Source organism: Pyrgilauda ruficollis, unplaced genomic scaffold, assembly GCF_017590135.1.
Source record: "Pyrgilauda ruficollis isolate IOZ18807 unplaced genomic scaffold, ASM1759013v1 scaffold117, whole genome shotgun sequence".
Classification (NCBI taxonomy): domain Eukaryota; kingdom Metazoa; phylum Chordata; class Aves; order Passeriformes; family Passeridae; genus Pyrgilauda; species Pyrgilauda ruficollis.
This window is the reverse complement of record NW_024509988.1, coordinates 912,775-934,263: the sequence shown is the minus strand read 5'-3', so window position 1 is coordinate 934,263 and position 21,489 is coordinate 912,775. Positions and strand designations below refer to the sequence as shown.

General features: G+C 67.2%; 5 protein-coding genes across 7 annotated transcripts in view; 3 read left to right on the top strand and 2 right to left on the bottom strand.

Moving 5' to 3' along the window:
• CHTF8 (chromosome transmission fidelity factor 8) overlaps window positions 1–29 on the bottom strand; it is a 1,819-nt gene extending 1,790 nt beyond the window's left edge. The window contains exon 1 of the mRNA XM_041484319.1: window positions 9–29. The gene's annotated coding sequence lies outside the window, so the exon portion shown is untranslated. The remainder of the gene's footprint in view (window positions 1–8) is intronic.
• A 50-nt stretch (window positions 30–79) lies between these two features.
• Window positions 80–4,878, top strand: UTP4 (UTP4 small subunit processome component). Its single transcript, XM_041484629.1, has 16 exons — window positions 80–314; window positions 629–820; window positions 907–991; window positions 1,095–1,184; window positions 1,289–1,497; window positions 1,609–1,780; window positions 1,861–1,952; window positions 2,312–2,408; window positions 2,575–2,639; window positions 2,738–2,860; window positions 2,974–3,133; window positions 3,343–3,449; window positions 3,671–3,766; window positions 3,921–4,106; window positions 4,183–4,293; window positions 4,654–4,878. Exons 1-16 carry the CDS (start codon window positions 156–158, stop codon window positions 4,768–4,770), a joined length of 2,061 nt encoding a protein of 686 aa, XP_041340563.1. The 5' UTR covers window positions 80–155; the 3' UTR covers window positions 4,771–4,878.
• A 589-nt stretch (window positions 4,879–5,467) lies between these two features.
• SNTB2 (syntrophin beta 2) lies at window positions 5,468–12,455 on the top strand. The gene is made up of 7 exons (XM_041484560.1): window positions 5,468–5,914; window positions 9,243–9,453; window positions 9,861–10,071; window positions 10,515–10,657; window positions 10,783–10,979; window positions 11,050–11,231; window positions 11,421–12,455. Exons 1-7 carry the CDS (start codon window positions 5,485–5,487, stop codon window positions 11,511–11,513), a joined length of 1,467 nt encoding a protein of 488 aa, XP_041340494.1. The 5' UTR covers window positions 5,468–5,484; the 3' UTR covers window positions 11,514–12,455.
• Window positions 12,456–13,338: 883 nt separating this feature from the next.
• VPS4A (vacuolar protein sorting 4 homolog A) lies at window positions 13,339–17,117 on the top strand. The gene is made up of 11 exons (XM_041484018.1): window positions 13,339–13,489; window positions 13,795–13,906; window positions 13,977–14,124; window positions 14,236–14,297; window positions 14,551–14,670; window positions 14,783–14,939; window positions 15,580–15,728; window positions 15,820–15,901; window positions 15,976–16,195; window positions 16,303–16,443; window positions 16,732–17,117. Exons 1-11 carry the CDS (start codon window positions 13,469–13,471, stop codon window positions 16,831–16,833), a joined length of 1,314 nt encoding a protein of 437 aa, XP_041339952.1. The 5' UTR covers window positions 13,339–13,468; the 3' UTR covers window positions 16,834–17,117.
• Window positions 17,118–17,621: 504 nt separating this feature from the next.
• COG8 (component of oligomeric golgi complex 8) lies at window positions 17,622–21,480 on the bottom strand. 3 transcript variants are annotated; one of them, XM_041483995.1, is made up of 6 exons: window positions 21,134–21,480; window positions 20,711–20,918; window positions 19,772–20,584; window positions 18,928–19,096; window positions 18,601–18,799; window positions 17,622–17,827 (listed from the first exon to the last, which is right to left on the bottom strand). In XM_041483995.1, the coding sequence occupies exons 1-6, from the start codon at window positions 21,445–21,447 to the stop codon at window positions 17,698–17,700; spliced, it is 1,833 nt and encodes a 610-aa protein (XP_041339929.1). In that variant the 5' UTR covers window positions 21,448–21,480; the 3' UTR covers window positions 17,622–17,697. The 3 variants fall into 3 exon arrangements, with proteins under 3 accessions (XP_041339929.1, XP_041339937.1, XP_041339919.1); XM_041484003.1 differs by lacking the exon at window positions 18,601–18,799 and having other exon boundaries at window positions 17,622–17,855; window positions 21,134–21,479; XM_041483985.1 differs by lacking the exon at window positions 17,622–17,827 and having other exon boundaries at window positions 18,508–18,799.
• Between the last annotated feature and the right edge of the window lie 9 nt (window positions 21,481–21,489).

Genomic DNA, 21,489 nt, shown 5'->3' with positions numbered 1-21,489 from the left:
CTCCGCACCCGCCGCCGGCCCCGCACGAATCTCCCGCCGCGCCGCCGCTTCCGCTTCCGGTTCCGCGCGGCCCCCGGGGCAGCTCCGGTTCCGGCGCGCCGCGCGCACGTGGGGCGGAGCGGGAGCGGGAGCGGCGCCGCGGCCGGCGGAGCGCGATGGGCGAGTTCCAGGTGCACCGGGTGCGGTTCTTCGGGCTGGTGCCCGCGGGCGTGCGCTGCCTCGCCTGCCAGCCCCGCGGCGCCCGCCTGGCCCTGGCCCGCACCGACGGCGCCGTCGAGGTGTACAACTTGGCCGCCAACTACTTCCAGGAGAAGGTGAGGGCGCCGGCACGGGCCGTACCGGGATGTACCGGGCCTGTACTGAGCCGCACCGGGCTTTATCGAGCTTGTACCGGGCACGTACCGAGCCCCTACGGGGCTTGCTTGGTCCTTCCGATCGGCACCGAGCCTGTACTGGGCCTGTACCGAGCCGGGGCGGGCCGTGTCCAGCCGGGACCAGGCTTTACTTGGCCGTGCGGATCCGTACCGGGGCTGTGTCGGGCCGCACCGGGGCGGTACCGGGCGCTATCCGGCGCTGCCGGTCCGTACCGGTGGTACCGGTGCCGCGGTGTGACCCCGTCCCCGCGCAGGTGATCCCCGGGCACGAGGCGCGGTCGGTGGAGTCGCTGTGCTGGGCGGCCGGGGACCGGCTCTTCGGGGCCGGGCTCGGCGGGGACATCACCGAGTTCGACCTGTCCGGGCTGAGCGCGGCCCGCGGCGTCGATGGCGGCGGGGGACCCATCTGGAGCATGGTGGCCAACGGCACCGGCACCCAGCTGGCGGTGAGTCCCGCCGGGAGCGGCTCCGGGGCCGGCGGCGGGGCGGGGAGAGGGTCCCGCCGTGCCCCCGCTGATCCCGGCCCCCGCAGATCGGCTGCGAGGACGGCTCCGTCAAGATCTTCCAAGTGGTTCCTGGGGGGATCCAGTTTGAGCGGAACCTGGACAGGCGGAAAGGTGGGTCCTGGCTGCAGCTCCATCCCTCCATCCCTCGGGGTGTCCCAGTTACCGGGGCGCTGCGAGCCCACGGGCTCTGACACGGAGCCTCCCTCCTCCCCAGGCCGTGTCCTGTGCCTGTCCTGGCACCCCTCGGACACTCACATCGTGGCCGGCTCCATCGACTTCTTCCGTGTCATCGACGTCACTTCAGGTACCTCCTGTCCCGGGAGCAGCCTTATCCCATCCCCCGGGACCACCAGCACCCACTGGCCCCCAGGAGAACCCCCGGCCACCCCCAACCTTGTCCCACTGCAGGCCAGACGGTGCAGAGGATCATGGTGAACCACCACGTGGAGAAGGCCAAGCGCGAGTGCGTGGTGTGGGCCGTCGCCCTCCTCTCCAGCGGCACCGTGGTCAGCGCCGACTCCTTTGGCAGGGTGCAGTTCTGGGACTGGGAGCAGGGCGCGCTGGCAGAGTCCCACGCCGTCAGCACCTCGGCCGTGCTCTCGCTGGCCGTGTCAGAGGTGGGTGACACCCCCAGGTCCCCCCGGCTGACAGGGAGCGGGGCTGCTGCGCTCAGTGCCTCCTGTTGTTCCCAGTCTGCTCCCACAGCCTTGTCCGGTTTTCCTCTGCAGAAGGAGGACAGCATAATCGTGGGCACCTCCACCGGGGCCACCTACCAGCTGCAGCTGCTGCCAGTGAGGCTGGGCGGGCTGGAGAAGCGCTGGGTGCGGACAAAGCCCTTCCAGTTCCACAGCCACGACGTGCGGGCCGTGGCACACAGCCCCACCGCCCTCATCTCCGGGGGTAGGGCTGCCGCTGGCACCGGGACTGGGCTGGATCTCCCCTCCCAGTACCGGCTTGGCTGATCTGTGCTTGGCTTCCAGGCCTGGATGCCCAGCTGGTGATCCGCCCGCTGATGGAGAAGATGCAGAAGAAGAGCTACGACGCAGTGCTCCGAAAATTCACCTTCCCCCACGTGAGTGGTGCATGCACTGAGGTCTTGGAGCTGGGGGAGCTGGCAGGGCGGGATATCCCTGCCCTTCCAGATGCCTTCATTGCCCTGCCAGGGTTCCTCCCCTGTCCTTGGCTCCCTCCTCTGCCCTGTTGTGTCTGCTTTCCTGGTACATCTGGAGGCTCTGCCAAGGAGCAGTGCAAGTTGTCAGGCTGGTCTTGCTGGTCCTGCTGGGTCTCCATCTCCAGGCTCCCATCCCACGGACCTGATTTCCCTGCTCTCCCCCGCTGCGGAGTCACCAGCACCCCAGGGCATTCCGGCTGTGCCCCAGCCCGTTGTGCCAGGCTGTGGGTCCGTGACATCCTGCCTGTTTTTCCACGCAGCGACGCCTCGTCTCCTGCGCCAGGAAAGCCCGGCTGCTCCTCTTCCAGTTCTCCCAGTACCTGGAGCTCTGGAGACTTGGCTCCACTGAGGAGACCGGTGAGTCACAGGCACAGCTCTCCTGGCAGAGCCCGGGCTGCCAGCAGGGTTTTGGGATTGAGCTGCCCTGAGCCTCAGGGAGGGGTCTGGGCACTCCCCCAGGATCCCCAGCTGCTCCGTGTGTTTTTCCCACTCTCACTGGTGGTCCGTGTGGTTTCTTTCCCAGGAAAGGACGGCGAGGTCCTTCCCTTGTGCCGGATGCCCGAGCACCTCGTGCAGCTCAAGAGCAAGGTAGGGCTGAGCGGGCTGGGGTGCCCCTGAGCAGCCGAGGGGTGCGTGCTGGGCTCTGGGGGTTCCTCGGGCCCCCCTCAGTCCCGTGGCGTTCCCAGGGCCCGGAGCACATCTACTGCAGCTGCGTCTCGCCCTGCGGCACCTGGGTGGGCTACTCCACGGCCTCCCGCTTCCAGCTGTACCGCGTGCGCTGCGACGGGGACGGCGTCAGCCTCAGGAAGGTCAGGGGGCTGGGGGGCCGCGGGGTCCTGGGGGCTGGCGTGGCCGCTGTCACTGCTGGGGAGTGTGGGTGGCACTGGGGTGGCTGCCAGGGCTGCGTTCTCCCCGCTCCCAGGTCCCCAAAGTGCCCAAGGTGCTGCCTCCAGCCTACCAGCTGCAGTTCTCCGCCGACTCCGACTGCCTCTTTGTGGCCTCTGCTCGAGGATCTGTCCACGTCTTCCAGCTGCTGGAGCCGGGGGGCTGCAAACACCTGCACACGCTGCGGCCGCCCTCAGGTGTGGGCTGGGGGTTCTGGGCTCTGCATCCCCCTGCCCTGTGGGTGCAGAAGGGGGTGTCCCCCTTTGCTGCCCTGAGGGGTGTGAGAGTCTCTCCTGGGGGTGTTTGTGCTCTCATGGCCTTCACTGGACAGTCAGGGGGGACGTGGGGCTGGGTTTCTCGGGGCTTTGGGGCTCCCAGCACCCCTCTGAGCCCCAGCTGTCTGCAGGCTGCTCCGAGGCCGTTTACCTGCTGGCGCCCAGCGCGGACGGGCACTGGCTGGCAGCCGTCAGCGGCGACTGGGCCATCCACATCTACAACCTGAAATGCTTCAAGGTGGGCCTGGGAGTGACCCCCCAGCCTCAGGGGACACGGGTTGGGGGACTCAGCAGGCTCCCCCTGGGAGCCATCACTGCATCCCTGGAGCAGGGCTGGGGTGGGTGTGTGGGAGAGGGGGTCAGGGGCACTCCTGGAGGTTCTGGCCAGGGGTGGGTGTGTGGGAGGGCTGTCAGCAGTGGCCCTGGCGGGTCCCATCAGTGCACTGTCCCCTCCTGCAGCATCACTGCGTGGTGCCCACCTACAATTGCGCCGTATCAGCCCTCGCCATCCACCCCAGCACCAACAACCTCGTCATTGCCTACTCGGACCAGCAGGTAGGAGCTGTCCTGGTCGAGCTCTCCTGGCCCTGCTCCCTTCCCTGTGCCTGTCTCTGTGCCTTCATGGCAGTCTGGCTGGGCTCGGGCGCTGCCTGGAGCTGCTGGCAGGAGGGGACGCCCCTGAGCGTGGCCCTGCCGCCCTGCCCCGCAGCTGCTGGAGTTCAGCATCCCCGAGAAGCAGTACACGAGCTGGAGCCGCGCCGTGCAGAGCCGGGGGCTGCACCGCGCCTGGCTGGAGCGCGACTCGCCCATCACTCACATCACCTTCAACCCCAAGAACCCCTCTCACATCCTGCTTCACGACACCTACCTGCTCTGCGTGCTCGACAAGTCCCTGGTGAGCCGGCGGGAGGGCTGGGGGTGCCCGGGGGGCTCCTGTGGGGGCCTGACCCGCGCTGTGCCCGCTCCCGCAGCCCCTGCCCGACGACAGCGCCCTCCTGATGAACCAGAGCACCCTGAAACAGCTCCCAGAGACCGCCAGGAAGAGGCAGCTCCACGCCTTCAAGATCTGCAAGAAGTTCCAGGTGGGTGATGGTGTTGGGGAGAGGGGTCAGGGAGGTGCTCAGGCTCTGGAGAGGGACTTGGATCAAGGGTATGGCCAGGACACAGGGAATGGCTTCCCACTGCCAGGCAGGGTTAGATGGGATAATATGATGGAATTGTTCCCTGTGAGGGTGCTGAGGCTCTGGCACAGGTGCCCAGAGCAGCTGTGGCTGCCCCTGGATCCCTGGCAGTGCCCAAGGCCAGGCTGGATGGGGCTTGGAGCACCCTGGGCTAGGGGAAGGTGTCCCTTCCCATGGCATGGGGTGGAACGAGATCACTTTAATGTCCCTTCCACCCCAAACCATTCCCTGATTCCATGATTCCCATCTTTGGCCTTGCAGCCACTGCTCTTCATGGATCTGCTGGACAAGAACTGCCTGGTTGTGGTGGAACGACCCATCATGGACTTCAAAACCCAGCTGCCCCTGCCTGTCCAACAGAAGAAATTTGGCACCTGAGAGCAGAAGAAGCCACTCCAACCTCGGGAACTGTGTCTGTGCTGCCTTCCTGGGGCACTGTAAGAGTTTTCTTAAGGTGCTGTAGGAATAAAACCTCACTGTTCTGTACGTGCCCAGGCTCAGGGCTCATCCCTGTTGTCACACCACCATCATGTCATCATGATTTTCATATCCTTCCAGTTCTGCTCCCCGGGGCGTGGGGACAAGCTGACACCCCAAATTCCATCCCTTTTCGCTCAGTGTCTAATCCCATGTTGGCTTCTCTCTCCTGTGGGTCCGTGGGTGCTGCCTAGGGCCGGGCAGCCTCATTCCCTAAGGACGGGGGTCTGGGGGTGTTGCGTGGAGCAGGGAAGCGTCATTCCCCGAGGATGGATGGAGAGAACTCGGGGATCCCCGGAGAACCCGGGAGATTTAAAGCGTAGCTCGTGAAATAAATCGCAGCGCGCCAAATAAATCTCAGCGCCAGACATGGCGAGCGGGGGCGTGGGTCCATACGCCCCGCCCTCCAGCGCGACCAATCACAGCAGCGGCGGCTTAGCCGCCACCTCCCTGATTGGTGGCAGCGGAGGTGGGGGCGGGGCGGCCCCACCCCGTCCTCCCGTGCCCCCGAGCCTACCGCAGCGCGCCATGCGGGCGGGGGCGTGGCCGCAGGCCGCGCCCTCTCCGCCAGGCCCCGCCCCTTCCCCGGTGACCGGCGGCGGCGGCGGCGGCGGCATGGCCGTGTGGACCCGGGCTTGTAAAACGGGGCTGCTGGAGCTGCTCCTGCGGGAGCGCTGGGTCCGCGTGTCGGCGGAACTGACCGGGGAAACGCTGAGCTTAACGGCGGAACCGGGAACCGGCGATCCGTCGGTGGTGAACGGCGTGGTGAACGGCAACGCGGAGGCGGCGGCACCCGGTGGCGTGAGGAGGGTGCGGGTGGTGAAAGCGGAGGCGGGAGGGCTCGGGATCAGCATTAAGGGAGGTCGGGAGAATCGGATGCCGGTGCTGATCTCACGGATCTTCCCGGGATTGGCGGCGGAAAGGAGCGGAGCGCTCCGCTTAGGCGACGCCATCCTCGCTGTTAACGGCGTCGATCTCCGCGATGCCACCCACGATCAAGCTGTGCAGGCGCTGAAGAGAGCCGGGAGGGAGGTCATCCTTGAAGGTAACGCCTCAAGCCCTTCCTCTCCCCCCAGTCCCCGGTACGGGCCCCTGGTGCTCTCCTGTCCCCCGCCCTGGTGCTCCTCCGCCGTTACCGGCTCCCACCACACCTCCCTGCCGCTGTCACCGGACTCCCGGGCCCCCTTTGGGTCCCTTTTCCGGGTGTGGGACGCCACTTCCCCACCAGTCCTGGCGCGTTTGTGTGTCCCCCCAAATCCCCAAAGCCACGGAGGGCCCCAGGCACGGGGACAGGGACTGGGGTGTCCCCCCGGGTCGGGCTGTTCCCTCTGGGGCAGGATGGGGACCCCTCACAGCTGGGGACAAGGACAGGCTATCTCCACTGATTGTGTTCCTCCAGGATGAACTTGGGGTCCCCGGGGACAGACTCGGGATCCCCCAGGATGACTTGTTGTCCCCTGGCTGTGGCGTCCCCCTGAACAGGTTGTCTCCTATCCTTGGTGACAATCCCCAGGCTGGCAGATTGTCCCCAGGGAGGGCTGTGCCCCCGGGCGTGGGTGCAGGGTCTGCCCCGTCCCTGCGGGCTCAGCCTCCCCGCAGGCTCGGTGTCCCCGTGGGCCCCGTGCCCGCGGCGCAGCTGGCCCGGGACTGGCCCGACGGAGCCACCGGCTCCTGCCCGACCTGTTCCCGGCAGCCCGACAAGCTCGGGCAGGACCTGCCCAGCCCGGCAGCACGGCACGGGGCTTGTGCCACGGGCACCGCGAGGCCACGAGCCCCTGTGCCGTGGGTCAGGGCGGGCTATCACACCGTGCTGTGGTGCCACACACGCTGTCCTGGCGTCCTGGCACGTCCGTCTGTCCTCCGCTGCGTGAGGCTGCTCCGTGGGCACGGTGCCCGTTGGGCACAGGGTACAGGGACGGTGCTGCTGCTTTGCCACACACCCCTGGCACACCGCAGTGGCATGAGGGGACACGGCTGGGCTCCCCGCTGAGAGCACGCCTGCTCGAGGTGCTTGGGCACGGCTGGGGTGCCCCGGGGGCCGAGGCGGAGCAGCGGGGCCAGGCTCGGTGCTGTGCTCGGGGCGGCTGTCGGACACAGCGAGAGGCCCCGGGGACCCGCGCCCGGTTCAGCACGTCCTTCCTGCTGCTGCCCGCCGTTTGATCCTGTCCCGCAGGAGCTCAGCCCCGTGCTGTGTTTGTCCCTCGCTTCCGCCACGGGCACGGGTGCTGCGGCAGACGCCTCTTCCCTTCCTTTCCCTTCTTTCCCTTCTTTCCTTTCCCTCCCTTTCCCTCCCTTTCCTTTCCTTTCCCTTTCCCTTTCCCTTCCCTTTTCCCTTCCCTTTCACAGTGCTGGGCACGACTGGTCTGGCGGCTGTGGTGGGACAATCCAGTGGTCAAGTGCTGCCAGGGCGTGGCCGTGCCACCCGTGCCATCCAGCCCCTTTCCTCCTCACAACCCTGGAGCTGTGACCACCCCGGCAGGTGCCAGAGCTTCTCCCAGGCTCTGTGCCAGTGGCGGAGGGGAAACCATCAGCCCTGCAGCGGCATCTCCGTGGGGCTGGTGTCGCCCATCCTGGGGCTGGGTTTGGCCGCAGGGCCCATGCCAAGCGCCTCCCCGGGCACCCACGGGTCCCGGCTGCTGCCCTGGGGGAAGGGAGCCCTTCCGCCCCGCGGGGAGCTGTGGGCGCGGTGCGGGCCATGGGCACTGCCAGGGCACAAGCCTGGGGAAGCCCGGTGGTGTTCTGTGCTGGGTGCAGGGGCTCGGCCCCGTGAGCCCGGCGCGAGCCGGCAGTGCCGTGCAGCAGCCGCCTTCCTGCGGCGGGACAGGCGAGGGGCGCAGCGACAGCTGGGCTTCCTCTGCGGTGAGCGCGTGGGTGGGGCGGCCCTGCCTGTGCCGGGGTGCCGGTGCCTCTGCCAGGGCAGCAGCGGCCGTGCTGCTGCAGCTCTGCTGGTCACCGCCTCGCCAGAAGCAGAAGGGGTGGTTGCAGCTGCCCCCACCCCCGTGCCAGCCACGTCCCAGCTGGCACACGGTGCTCCGTGTCCTGCCCGCACCGTGGATGCGTCCCACTGAAAACTGGGAGCCAGTTCTGCTGCCCCTACCGTGGGCAGACACAGTCCTGGGCATCCACCACGGGGCACCCACACTCCTCTGGCAGCGCCCTGGCACAGCGCTCAGGCTCCAGCGCTGCTGCCTGCCCAGCGTGGCCTCTCACCCTCCTGCCTCCATCGGGGTCAGTGCCTGCAGCGCAGGGTCGCAGCGCTCTGAGCTGGAGCCCCCTCGTGCCGAGCTCCCTCCCAGTGCTGGAGGCAGCTGCCCACATCTGGCAAACATCTGCCGAGCGGCCCCGCAGCGGGAGCTGCCGGCCGTGCTGCTGCCCGCGGCGCTCCCTGCCCGGCCCGGCCCGGCAGCGGGATTAGGGGTGCGGGGACGGCGGTAATCCCGGGATCAGCGCGGCGGCAGCTAATATTAACTCGTGTACTGCCCACAGCAAGGGCAAGCACCTCGTGGCTCAGCAGAGCCGCTGGGAGGGCAGGGGGCTGGTGTCTCCTGCCCACTCCCCATCCCTACTGTCCCATCCTCGCTCCCCGTTCCCTCGGCAGCCCCGCAGTGAAGGATCGGCCCCGCAGCACAGCCTGGGCCCCACCACCAGTGTCGCTCCCCCTCCAGAGGGCCTGGCTGTGGCATTGTGCCGGCTCCAGGATCCTTTCACCACTGGCTTCCCAGTGCAGTACAGCCCATTTGCTGTTTTGGTTTGGTTTTCCCTCTCGCTGCCCCATCTGTGTCCCCAGCGCGTCCCTCCCTTGGCCGTGGCTGCCGGGGCTTGGCGCGGGCCGGCCGAGAGCCGTGTCCGGGCGGGGGTCCAGGGCTGCTGTCAGCGGGGCGGTGCTGGGGTGGGACAGTCCGGGGGGAGCAGGAGCTGGAGCTGGTGCCTCCTTCCTTCCTTCCCGGCCTGGAGAGGCGCGTGGAGCCGGGATGTCTTGGCTGCACACCCTCCTCCTCCTCGCCCTGCGGAGCGGAGGCCGGCTGCCGTCGGGGCGTGAGCGGCAGTGCTGGAAACTTGGCGGGCACGGTCCTGGCTGCTCCGAGAGCGGCAGGCAGGATGGGACCAGGATGGGCTGCAGCCTGACCTCCCGCCCAGCACCATTGTCCTGTGGCGCCTTCCCTTTCCTACACCCGCGCCGGCAGCGGGATGAGCTGCCAGCCCCGTCCTTCACTCGGGACATCCCTGACCCGGACAGGGTGGGAGCCCCCAGGACCCTCCAAGCCTTGGTGTGTGAGGGTCACGTCGCCCTGTGAGATCAACCCTGGGGCCCAGGGCTGTGGTGTGGGGGTGCAGGACCCTCCCCAGCCCTGACTGTGCCCCACTCCCCACAGTGAAGTTCATGCGGGAGGTGACCCCCTACATCAAGAAGCCGTCGCTGGTGTCAGACCTGCCGTGGGAGGGGGCGGCCCCGCAGTCCCCCAGCCTGAGTGGCAGCGAGGACTCGGGGTCCCCCCAGCACCAGGGCCCCCGTGACCGCAAGGTGATCCCCCTCAAGATGTGCTTTGCTGCCCGGAACCTCAGCATGCCCGACCTGGAGAACAGGTGAGGGCAGGGGCTGCCGGTGGGTGCCGGTGGGGAGATCCTGCTCCCTAAAGACCCCCAGGACAGGACTGGGTCTGCCCACCAGTGCCAGTGTGAGGGACCCTGCACCCTGTGGACACGCTGGGCACAGCTGGGGGCTGCCCCTCGCTGAGGCCATGACCCCCTGCTTCCCCCACGGGGCTGTGGAAGGACACTGCAGAGGGTTTGGCCGGGGCCAGGGCTGTGCCATGTTCCCTCCCAGACCCCTGGCAGCCCCTCTGCCTTAAAATGGGGGCTGAAAGCCCTGGCAGGTGGAAATGCACAGCAGAAGCCCCCAGCCAGTGCAGCCAGTTTGCTGTGCTGGGCCCAGGCAGGGGCTGACTCAGCGCTGATGTCCCACCCTGGGCCGTGTCCCCGTCCCCCCGCAGGCTGATCGAGCTGCACTCACCGGACAGCCGGAACACGCTGGTGCTGCGGTGCCGGGACACGGCCACGGCCCACGCCTGGTTCAGTGCCCTGCACGCCAACATCACCGCGCTGCTGCCCCAGGTCCTGGCCGAGCTCAATGCCACGCTGGGCTCGGGCAGCCCCGCGGCCGGCGGCCGGGAGGTGAAGCACATTGCCTGGCTGGCAGAGCAGGTACGCACTGATGGGGTGTGCCGGGGTGCTCCCAGGGACAGCAGTGCCACGGGAGTGTGCCAAGGATGCCACTGGGATGCAGCCAGAGAGCACAACCTGGGCTCTGGCTCTGCTGCTCTCCCATCCAGCTGTTCCCTGGTGATGGCAGCGTTTCCTGTACCCTCAGCCCCTTCTCCCACTGGGATTTTCCAGATGGAACCCCTCATCACACCCTCCCTATTCCATGAATTCACTGCCTGAGAGCTTCAGCCAGCCCTGGCAGTGTGGTGGGCAGTACCCCTGGGGGCTGCTCCCAGCTTGGTTTCCCAGGATGGCAGCGCTGGGGATGCTGCCTGGCAGTGAGGAGCCACTGGCGTGGGGTCCATCTGACCACGGGCTCAGGGGTTGGGTGCCTGGGCTGTGGCAGGCCCTGGCACCCCTCACGGTGCCCTGGTGCCCGGCAGGCACGCCTGGACGGCGGGCGGCAGCAGTGGCGGCCGGTGCTCATGGCAGTGACAGAGAAGGACCTGCTGCTGTACGATGGGATGCCCTGGACCAGGGACGCCTGGGCCTCGCCCTGCCACAGCTACCCGCTGGTGGCCACCAGGTGAGCCGGGGCTGGGCCCCCTCGGGCCGTGGCTGTGCCTCAGAGCAGGGCCGAAACACCAGGACGCCGCCGGGGTGACGCGGTGCCATCGCACGCTGAGCCCCGGCCATCCGCTCCCCCTCCAGGCTGGTGCACTCCGGCTCCGGGCGCCGCTCGCCCGCGCTGGGCTCGGAGCTGACGTTCGCCACGCGGACGGGCTCTCGCCAGGGCGTGGAGATGCACGTGTTCCGCGTGGAGACCCACCGGGACCTGTCGGCGTGGACGCGCGTCCTGGTGCAGGGCTGCCATGCCGCCGCCGAGCTGGTCAAGGAGGTGACCGTGGGTGAGTGCCGCGGAGCTGGGCCGCCCCGTGCCCCCGCCAGGCCTGCGGGCTGACCGAGCTGTGCCCGCAGGCTGCACGCTGGGCGGGCAGGAGGTGCAGCTCTCCATCCACTACGAGGGCGGGTTCACCATCTCCCGGGACGAGCCGGGCTCCAGCGTGCTCTTCCGCTACCCCTACGAGCGGCTGAAGATGTCCGCGGACGACGGCATCAGGACCCTCTACCTGGATTTCGGGGGCCCTGAGGGGGAGCTGGTGAGGAGGGGCCAGCCGGGCTCACCCCCTGGTTTGGGGGTCTTCCTCCAGGCGACCCCCTGCTTCCTCCTGCTTTCCCCCGTCCCTGCAGCTGCCCAGACTCGCTGGGTTTGGCTGACGGGAGCCCCCAGCCCCGCAATCCCCAGCGGGATGTGGGGGCGGCTGACAGCGCTCTCCATCTCCCCCCAGGCGCTGGACCTGCACTCCTGCCCCAAGCCCATCGTCTTCGTCCTGCACACCTTCCTCTCGGCCAAAGTCACCCGCATGGGGCTGCTGGCATAGGTGCCCCAGCCCCCTCGCCCTGTCACCAACCAGCTGGGGGTCACAGAGGGCCCCCCGACCTCTCCTGCCCCATCGGTGCCTTGCTGGGACTGGGATCGCTGCCCTGATCCTGCCGGGAACGCGGCAGGACGGCTGCGGGGGGTGAGCCCCTCCTGCCCCATGCCAGCGCTGCCGGCCCCCGGGGCTCGGGGTGCACACACCAGCTTTAATCCCCCGGGGCTGAAGCCATCGCTGATCTCACCGCCTGTGCCTTGGAGCGGGGCCAGCTCGGCCCCCCCTCCTGGGGGACCCCCAGTGCCCCCAACTCACCTCCAGGGGAACCAGTGTCCCCCTGCCTTGGGGCTTCCCCCAAAGAGGTCACTGTCCCCACATGGGACAGGGCCGTGGGACCCCCCATTGCTGCATGACAGAGTCTCCACGCCCTGCTCAGGGTGGGGGGACACATTTGTCTTACCGGGGGCACTCAGGGGTGCACAGGGGGTGCTCTGGCCCAGGGTCCTGCTCCCTGGGGCTTGGCCTCCCCCCCATGCCCCGCTGGCCCAGCAGTGACCCCCAGATCTCCCAAAGGCTGAACAAACGCCGTGTCTGTGCCCTGGGCCGGGGCTGCAGGACCCTCCGGGGCTGTCCCTCCCAGCCGCTGCCCCCTGCCCCTCCAGCGGGGCTGCCCGGCCAGGACACGTAGATCGATGCACTTTTCGCTTTTTGTACTTTCCCTCCCTTGGGGCAGCTCCCACACCCTGGGGCTGGGGGGCCCAGGTGGGGCCACAGTGGGATGCACCTCCAGGGCCCCCCCGTCCTGCCGGGACCCCAGACCCCCCAGCCAAACCCCTGCACGGTTCTCTGCTTCTGGGGGGTGTGGGGTCCTGTGGGTGCTGGCTCGGGTGCTGCCCCCCCTCCTTCTATTTTTGTATTCTTTGTAAATCGCTATTTATATCAGATTGCCTTTTCCAGGGGCTCCGGGTCTCATTTGAGTCTGGTGTGGGGATGGGGGGAGGAATGAGGGTCCCTGGAAGGAGTGGGGGGATCCCTGGGGAGCTGGGGGAGTCTCTGGGGATGATGGAGGGGATGGGGGTCCCTGGAAGGAGTGGGGGGATCCCTGGGGAGCTGGGGTGGGGTCTCTGTGGGCATTCCTGAGGGGGCTGGGGCAACTTTTACAGCAGGGGGACAGGTGGGTGCAGCGGTGGGCACAGGTGCTGCAGGTGTGTAGGGGTGTGTGTGCACAGGGAAATAGCGCACACGTGTGCACAGCGTGTGTGCCAATACCGTGCACACGGGGGTGTGCACCTGGGCACACGCACAGACACACGTGAACATGCACAGACACAAAACATACCCACAGACACACGTGAACGTGTAAATACACACACAGACACACGTGAACCTGTAAATACACACACAGACACACAAACATACCCATAGACACATATGGACATGTAAATACTCACACAGACACACAAACACATGCATAAACGCACACACAGACACATGTGAAGACTCATGAACACGAGTCATGAACAAGACTCATGAACACGTGAACATGTAAATACTCAGGCACTGTACACACAAACACACGCGAAGACGCATGAACACAAACCCACATAAACACATGTAAACACACACACACACACATTTGCGTTCACGTGTTTTTGGGGAATTCGCGCGCACTCCGCTGCCCCGGGGCGGGGCTATGCAAAACCACGCCCACAAATACACACAGTCTCATTATGGGCGTGCCCACGAGTGGCCACGCCCACACGGAGACATAAATGGACGATGGGCGAGTCTTCACCAAACCACGCCCATAGGTGGGCGGGGCTCGCCGCGCGCTGGGCGCTCCTCGGCGCGGGTGCGGCGCTGCCGGCAGGGGGCGCGGGGCTGCGCGCAGCCGCAGTCGCTGCCGCCGCCGCCGCCGCCGCCGTCCCGGGGCCGCCGGAGCGGCCGCACCGGGCGATGCGATGACAACGTCCACCCTGCAGGTACCGACCTCGGGCACCGGCACGGGGATGGGGCTCCGGCCGCTCCGACACCGCGCCGCCTTCCCGCGGGCTTCCGCTCGGCCCAGCGGACAGGCCTCACCGGGCCTCGGCGCCGTGCCGGCCGGGGAGAGGCCTCACCCGGCCCCGGTGCGGGGCCGCGCTGAGGTCGCCCGGCCCTGCCGAGCCCCGGTGCTGGTCGGGAGGGAGGTGGGCGCGGCGGAAGGGCCGCGGTGCGGGCCGGGCCCGGCCCCTGGCGGCGGGGAGGGGCTCCGGCGGGCCCGGTGCTCACGGAGCTCCCCCCGCAGAAAGCCATCGACCTGGTCACCAAAGCCACCGAGGAGGACAGGGCCAAGAACTACGAGGAGGCGCTGCGGCTGTACCAGCACGCCGTGGAGTACTTCCTGCACGCCATCAAATGTGAGAGCGGCCGGGGGGCGCGGGGGCTCCGGCGCTCGGGGGCTCCGGGTGACGCTGCGGCTCCCTGCAGATGAGGCTCACAGCGACAAGGCCAAGGAGAGCATCCGAGCCAAGTGCGTGCAGTACCTGGACCGCGCCGAGAAGCTGAAGGAGTACCTGCGGGGCAAGGACAGGCACGGCAAGAGGCCTGTCAGAGAAGCACAGAATGACAACAAGGGGTGCGTGGGGGACGGGGGGCGAGGCATCCCCTGTCTGGCCACGGAGCTGGCAGCACCCCGCTTGCCACACCAGTGCCAGTTCCGCTCCTGAACCCTATCCCCTGTCCCCAGGAGTGACAGTGACAGCGAGGGCGAGAACCCTGAGAAGAAGAAGTTGCAGGAGCAGCTGATGGGTGAGAGAGGCTGTGATGGGCTCGACCCTCTGGGATTAGGAGAGATTCACTGACAGCCCTGTTGAGGGGTGGCTGTGGGGAGGGGGACGGGCTGTGGGACTGGGGCGCAGGGTGTGTTCCTGCGGACTGCTCACCCCAAACAGCTGCTGTGCTCAGGGGAGGCAGGACTGGGGCTGCGGGAAGGGACTCTGGCTCTCACTGCTCTCTGTGCCCATCTCTGTGGGGCCGTGTCAGCAGAGTCACACCCTGACAGGTGCCATCATGATGGAGAAGCCCAACGTGCGGTGGAGCGACGTGGCCGGGCTGGAGGGAGCCAAGGAAGCCCTGAAGGAGGCTGTGATCCTGCCCATCAAATTCCCACACCTGTTCACAGGTGAGGCCACGGTGGCGGGAAGGGGCTGTGCAGGAGGTGAGCCCTCTGTGGGTGATCCCAGCACGGATCTGGGCGCAGGGATGGGCAGGCCTGACCCCGGTCTCTGCTGCAGGGAAGCGCACGCCCTGGCGCGGGATCCTTCTCTTTGGGCCGCCTGGCACTGGCAAGTCCTACCTGGCCAAGGCCGTGGCCACTGAGGCCAACAACTCCACCTTCTTCTCTGTGTCATCCTCTGACCTGACGTCAAAGTGGCTGGGGGAGAGTGAGAAGTAAGTTGGCAGTGGGGACATGGCCACAGCCTGGCTCCTGGTGCTCTGGCCAGCCAGGCTGGGGCAGGGCCCACCAGCATCAGGGAACCCCAATAATGGGGCTGTTAAAGAATGGGGAGCTGGTACCTCCAGAGAGGGAGTCTGAGCAAAGGAATGCCTGTGCCCCCTCGTCTTTTCAGACCTCTCAGTCCAACAGTGACTTTAAGCTGGGGTCTTCTAACACTTAACTGGATTCTAACTCCTTGTCTTAATTAACTGCTCTCATGCTCCATCTTGGGGCAGCTTTGGGGCCCTCCTGAGTTGCAGCTCTTACCTAAAAGTTTCCCATCTGTCCATGCTCAGAATTCATTTACAGCTCACTTACAGCGAGCTTTGAGAGCCCACCCCTGCCAAGCTGTGAGCAAGTCATAATTAAACTTAACTCTACATTATTAATTTCTGATACTCTATAATTAGACTTACTTTAATCCCCAGCAGGATCCCAGGGGAAAGCACAGCCCCTTGAAGGGCTGCACAGCCCCTGGTGTGACACTTCCCTTGGTGCCAGCGTGGGATTCTCCGAATGGGAGAATGTGGGGCTGCTGTGGTGCTGCCGAGGAGGGTCTCTGAGTGGGGACCCCTTCCCCTGCTTTGTTCCCAGGCTGGTGAAGAACCTGTTTGAGCTGGCGAGGCAGCACAAGCCCTCCATCATCTTCATCGATGAGGTGGACTCGCTGTGTGGCTCCCGCAACGAGAACGAGAGCGAGGCGGCCCGGCGCATCAAGACCGAGTTCCTGGTGCAGATGCAGGGTGGGTGGGGGCCCGTGCCAGGGATGGGAGGCAGGCAGAACCCGGGGATTCAGAGAATCCCTGGAGATCGTTCTGAGCCATCTGCCTGCAGGTGTGGGAAACAGCAGCGACGGGATCCTGGTGCTGGGTGCCACCAACATCCCCTGGGTGCTGGACTCGGCCATCAGGAGAAGGTGAGCCCCACATGCAGCCCCCTGTGCCAGCCCCCAGCAGGGCTGGAATTGGGGCTCACCCCTCGTGCCCCCAGGTTCGAGAAGAGGATCTACATCCCCTTGCCCGAGGAGGCGGCGCGGGCGCAGATGTTCCGGCTGCACCTGGGGAACACCCCGCACTCCCTGACGGACGCCAACATCCAGGAGCTGGCCCGCAAGACCGACGGCTACTCGGGGGCCGACATCAGCATCATCGTGCGGGACGCCCTGATGCAGCCCGTGCGCAAGGTGCAGTCCGCCACGCACTTCAAGAAGGTCAGTGGGGGCTGCCACCGCCCAGGGTGGTCCTGGGGAGGGGTGGGCACTGTGCCTGCTGTCCCCCCACCCCGAGCTCTGTGCCACACGCCACTGGCTCTGTGCAGGTCCGTGGCCCCTCCCGCACCACCCCCGGTGCTATCGTGGATGATCTCCTGACGCCGTGCTCGCCCGGTGACCCTGGGGCCACCGAGATGACCTGGATGGAGGTGCCCAGTGACAAGCTGATGGAGCCCGTTGTCTGCATGGTAAGTGTCCCCTCTGTGGCTCTGGCCTGGCCACTTCCCTGTTGGTCCTCCAGGCTGAGGGCCAGGCAGGGCTGTGGCTCCTGGGGGTGGACACAAACCCCCAGTCTAACCCCTGGAGTCCTGAGCCCTCCCAGAGGAGGCCTGGGTGACAGGAAAGGGCCTTGGGTCTGCCAGGCAGCTCCCACCCGTGGTCAGTGCTGCTGCCATGGGGCAAAGGTGCCTCACTGCTACGGGGGTCCCTATCCCATGCCCTGGTCTGAGCCACGTGCCCACCCGCCTGTGTTGCAGTCAGACATGCTGCGCTCGCTGGCCACCACCCGCCCCACCGTCAATGCCGAGGATCTCCTCAAAGTGAAGAAATTCACGGAGGACTTTGGACAGGAAGGTTGAGGGGGGCATGGGGGCGGTGGGGCTGGGGCAGCTGCAGGCCCTGCTGTGCCCCCCTCCCCGGCCGTGCCAAACCGACTCGTGTTCGCTCACTCCTGCCCCACTGCACTGCGGGGACACGGCCCGGGGGTCACACTACGGGGGGTGGGTCTGAGCATGGCCTGGGCGGCCGGGTCTCTCCCTGGCTGCACTCCACTCTTCTTCCTGCTCTTTTTTTATTTTTTAACTTAATGCTGCTTTGGGTTCTGTCTTGTTTATATGAAAATAAAAACAATCTGAGTGCTTCAGCTGGTGCCCAGCCACTCCCCAAGGCTCTGCCCGCACCAGGGGGCTCAGCCCAGCCCCCCCCCACCCCCCAAAATGCAATGACCCAGAGCCAAGGCCTCTGCCTGTCCAAGGGGGTGGGGGTTCCTCACACTCCAGCCATCCCAGACAGGGATTTGTGCCTACAGGGGGCCATACTTGGATGGAGCAGCCACCAGCTGGTGGCACCCACCTGCCCACCCCCCATGCCCCGCTGTGCAGTCCCTGGGCTCCCCTCAGCCTCGCTGCCCCCCACCCCACCCCACCCCGGTGCCCCCTGTGCTGTGCCCAGCTGCTGCTCACGCTGTGACCATGAGCCCCAGACAAGCCCCAGAGGGAAGGATCCCCCCTTTGCCCCTCCCCTGCACAGCCTTGGCAGCAGGTTGTCCCTAGACCCACGAAGGAATTCCCAGCGCCCAGGGCAGTGTGGGCAGGAGCCCGGCTGCCTCCCTGTGCACACCCGTGGGCAGGAAGGGCCGGAGCCAGGCTGAGGCCACAGGTCTGTATTGGCTGCAATAAAGCTGAGTGGGAGCCCCCAGAGCTGCGCTGGTTCTTTCCCCAGGCTCAGTCCAGCAGCTCCATCCAGCCCACGTTGGTGAAGGTGCGGGGGTCCATGCGGTCGATGTAGAGGATCCCATCCAGGTGGTCCATCTCGTGCTGGATGATCCGGGCGGCCCAGCCCGACGCCTCCCAGCTCACCGGCACCCCCAGCTCGTCCACACCTGCGCCCGGGGTAGTGGTGGGTTGGGGGGGTGATTAGGGGAAAAAAGGGGAACCCATGTGGGAGTGGGAGGAGCTGTGAGAGAATAGGGTGACCGTGAGAGTGGGGGACCTGCGTGTGGTGGGATCTGTGAGAGTGGTGGGATCTGTGAGAGAACAGGGAACCCATCAGAGAATGAAGGGACCCGTGTAAGAGAAGGGGACCGTGTGAGGGAGGGGCAGGTGCGGGGTCCCACCCGGGACAGGGCGGGTCGGTCCGTACCGGAGACATGGACGGCCCAGTGCCGCGGGACGTAGGCGGAGAAGCCGTGGATGCTGGCGCAGCCCTCGGGGCCGGTGACGAGGCGGGTGTCGAGGACGCGGATCGCGGGGTTGACGAGGACGCGGAGCGGGAAGGGCTCGATGCGGTGCGCTTGGCGCAGCGCCGGCGGGTACCGGGCGCAGCGGGCGGGCGCCAGCTCCGCGGCGAAGACCCTCAGCGGCACCCCGAGCTGCGGAGCGCTCAGCCCCAGGCACGGCCGGTCCCGCAGTCCGGCCGCCAGTGCCGCCGCCAGCCGCCGAAGCTCGGGGCCGCCCAGCTGCTCCGGGGACACGGCGGCGGCGGCGCCGCGCAGCACCGGGGCCCCCACCTGCACCGGGGCGGCGAACGGCGGCACGGGCGGGCCCAGCACCCGGCGCCGCTCCCGCCGGTGACACGGGCGGGCCGCGCCGCAGCCCGCCTAGCCCGTGGCCACCGGGGCACCCGGCAGCGCGGCCTCCGCGGAGGGGCTCTCCGGGGGCTCGGTGGGCACGGCCGCGTGTTCCCCCTCCGGGTCCGGGGCGGTCTCCGGGGACGGCTCCTCCTCACCCGGTGCTGGCGGGAGGAGGAAAGCCAGCGGCTCCCTGAGAGCGGCCACGTCGATGCGGCCCAGGCGGCCGAAACGCTGCAGCTGCGTGGGGGGGACACCTTGGGGATGGGGAGAGAGGGGTCAGGGGCTCTGCAACGAGACCCCACGGAGGGGCAAGAGCAGGACAGGGCCCACTCAGTGCCAGGGGTGTCCACCCCTGCAACGAAAACCAAACCCGAGAACTCACCCAGTGCCTGTGCAATCTGTGCTGGAGGGAAAAGCACCTGGAGGCAGCGGTTCAGGTAGGGCAGCAGGTCCTCCAGGAAGGCTGTGCAAAACTGGGTAAAGAGCTCCTGCTCCCGCCCGCTGAAAGCCGCCTCCTCAGCACGGTGGAAGGCCAGGATGGTTTTGGTCACCTGGGGAGAGAGAGAGGCAGAGGGGTCACCTGATGACAGCCACGTGCCAGACGGGTAAGGAGGCCAATGGCACTTGGCTTGTACCAGCAGCAGTGAGGCCACAGGCCCAGAGCAGTGCCCATCTTCCTGTGTTGGGCATTGATGATGCCACACCTGGAATCCTGGGGTCAGTTCTGGGACACTCCAAGATACACAGTGTGGGGCTGGAGTGTGTCCAGGGAAGGGAATGGAGCTGGAGAAGGAGCTGAAGCACAAGGAGCAGCTGTGGGGCTTACCGTGGAGAAATGGAGGCATGAGAGGGACCTTCTCACCCTCCACTACTCCCCACAGGAGGGGCAGCCGGGGTGGGGCTGGGCTCTGCTCCCAAAGAACAAGGGACAGGACAAGAAGAAATAGCCTCAAGTTGCACCACACAAAGTTTAAGTTGGATATCAGGAAAATTTCTTCAGGGAAAGAGCTGTCCAGCCCTGGCAGAGGGCAGTGGTGGAGTCCCCATCCCCGAGGAGATTTAACAGCTGTGTGGATGTGGCACTTGAGGACATGGGTTAGGGGGGACTTTGGCAGTGCAGGGGGAGTGGTTGGACTGGATGATCTCAGAGGCTTTCCCAACCCACTCAGAACACACCCAGCTCATGATCTCCCAGAAGAAGTCCCAGCTCCATCCCCCAGACTCACCTCACCAAGGGCACTGTCCAGGCAGTTGGTGACGTCCTGTGCCAGGGCGATGGGGCAGCAGAGCCGCAGGTCATTGAAGGCAACGAGCAGCCCGTTGAGGAAGCAGGCGAGGGGTGGGAAGTCCAGCAGCACCATGGGGGGCTGCAGCGTCCCAGGCTGGGCTGTGGGCACCGGCACTCCTGCACCGCCCCCCAGCACGGCCGGAGCCGAGATCAGCGTGTAGGAATTCATCTCCTCCCGGAATTTCTCCACCGCCTCCTCCACCGCCTTCCTGAAGGCGTCAGCAGCCACGCGCTGGAAGAGGGGGGCCAGCTGCCCACGGAAATCCACGCCCACCCTGCTGAAGGACAGCCCGAAGTACATGCACTGCCCCAGCAGCGAGTCCAGCCGGCCGCCCGCGCCGCGCTCCAGGTCGCGCCGCAGCGTCCGCAGGAACTCGGAGACCTTCTGCAGCACCCAGCTGTGGAAGATGGCCCCCTCGCCGGGCGCCTCGGCCGGCACCAGCGGCTCCTCGTCGGAGAAGATGGCGCGGTACTGGGTGACGATGTCGAACAGGTGCACGCGGCAGGCCTCGATGGTCTTGGTGATGTGCACGTAGGGGTCGTGGTCGGGGATGGAGGCCTGCGTGGAGCGCAGCCAGGCGTCCCGCGCCTGCAGGAACTTGACGCGCAGCTCGGCCTCGGTGAGCACGTCCATGCGGCGCAGGAAGCCGATGACGCGCAGGCAGGCGGGCAGGGGGATGTTGGTGCGCAGCTGCTGGATGAGCTGGTTCAGCATCAGCTGCGCGGACTGCCGCACCTCCTCCACGATGCCCTGCGGAGCAGAGAGCCTTCAGGCAGCTGCAGCCACGGGGCTGGGTCGGCCCAGGGGTCTCCTGGATCGCAGGGTGGGACAACATGGGGTTCGCTCAGTCACGGGGCAAAGACGTGCAGGGCTCACCTGGATGACGGGGATGCTGCTGTGCTTCCTCTCCAGCCTGCGCACGTAGGCCGTGAGCTCCAGCGCCTCCTCGTAGTAGCCGTTACGGACGCAGGTGTCCATGAGCTGCGGGATCTCCAGGATCTCCAGGATCTCCGTGTGCCGGTTCAGGGTCAGGCTGTTCATGCGCCGGCTGCAGGCGATGGCCTCGGCATCGCGCATGAAGGTCCTGCGGGCCGGGGCGGCATCAGCAGGAGAGCGCTCCCCGCAGCGGGCGGATCCGGGGACCCTCCCACCCACCGGCCGCTCCCAGCGCTGCCTCCTGCCCAGTCCCAGCCGGCCCGACCCTCAGTGGGCTCCGCACCTCTCGCTCCCCAGCCCAGCCTATCCCCAGCCCTTCCTGCCCCGTTTCCACCCGCGCCCTGCCCGCCGCTCGTCCCGCACCGGCAGGCGTCCTGCAGCGCGGGCAGCCGCTCCAGCAGGCTGCCGAGGCGGCTCTCGATGCCGCCGAAGCCGCGGCCGGCGCGGCCGGTGCACTCGGCGGAGCGGATGAAAGCTCGGTAGTGCTCGAAGGCGAGGCGGCGCGTCTCGGCGCCGACCCGCGCCCGCTCCGCCGCCAACCGCGCCGGCTCCCGGCCCAGCTCCGCCAGCCCCAGCGCCGCCAGCTCCGACACATAAGCGGCGAGCTCGGGGCCGCCGGGCGCCGCTGGGCCGCGCAGCCAGGCCAGTAGCCGCGCCTCCTCCGCCGCTGCCGCCATCGCCTCCGCCGCGTCACCTCCGGGCCCGCCGGTTCCGGGTCC

What these genes read in the sequence shown, in the direction of transcription:
- UTP4 (XM_041484629.1), top strand. Translation starts at nt 156, where the DNA reads ATGGGCGAGTTCCAGGTGCACCGGGTGCGGTTCTTCGGGCTGGTGCCC. An exon ending in CCAACTACTTCCAGGAGAAG is followed by an intron (nt 315 to 628) that starts GTGAGGGCGCCG and finishes GTCCCCGCGCAG; the next exon opens with GTGATCCCCGGGCACGAGGC. An exon ending in GCACCGGCACCCAGCTGGCG is followed by an intron (nt 821 to 906) that starts GTGAGTCCCGCC and finishes CGGCCCCCGCAG; the next exon opens with ATCGGCTGCGAGGACGGCTC.
- COG8 (XM_041483995.1), bottom strand. Translation starts at nt 21,447, where the DNA reads ATGGCGGCAGCGGCGGAGGAGGCGCGGCTACTGGCCTGGCTGCGCGGC. An exon ending in GCGCTGCAGGACGCCTGCCG is followed by an intron (nt 20,919 to 21,133) that starts GTGCGGGACGAG and finishes CCCGGCCCGCAG; the next exon opens with GACCTTCATGCGCGATGCCG. An exon ending in ACAGATTGCACAGGCACTGG is followed by an intron (nt 18,800 to 18,927) that starts GTGAGTTCTCGG and finishes CCCATCCCCAAG; the next exon opens with GTGTCCCCCCCACGCAGCTG.
- VPS4A (XM_041484018.1), top strand. Translation starts at nt 13,469, where the DNA reads ATGACAACGTCCACCCTGCAG. An exon ending in ATTCCCACACCTGTTCACAG is followed by an intron (nt 14,671 to 14,782) that starts GTGAGGCCACGG and finishes TCTCTGCTGCAG; the next exon opens with GGAAGCGCACGCCCTGGCGC. An exon ending in TGGCTGGGGGAGAGTGAGAA is followed by an intron (nt 14,940 to 15,579) that starts GTAAGTTGGCAG and finishes CTTTGTTCCCAG; the next exon opens with GCTGGTGAAGAACCTGTTTG.
- SNTB2 (XM_041484560.1), top strand. Translation starts at nt 5,485, where the DNA reads ATGGCCGTGTGGACCCGGGCTTGTAAAACGGGGCTGCTGGAGCTGCTC. An exon ending in GAGGGAGGTCATCCTTGAAG is followed by an intron (nt 5,915 to 9,242) that starts GTAACGCCTCAA and finishes CACTCCCCACAG; the next exon opens with TGAAGTTCATGCGGGAGGTG. An exon ending in ATGCCCGACCTGGAGAACAG is followed by an intron (nt 9,454 to 9,860) that starts GTGAGGGCAGGG and finishes GTCCCCCCGCAG; the next exon opens with GCTGATCGAGCTGCACTCAC.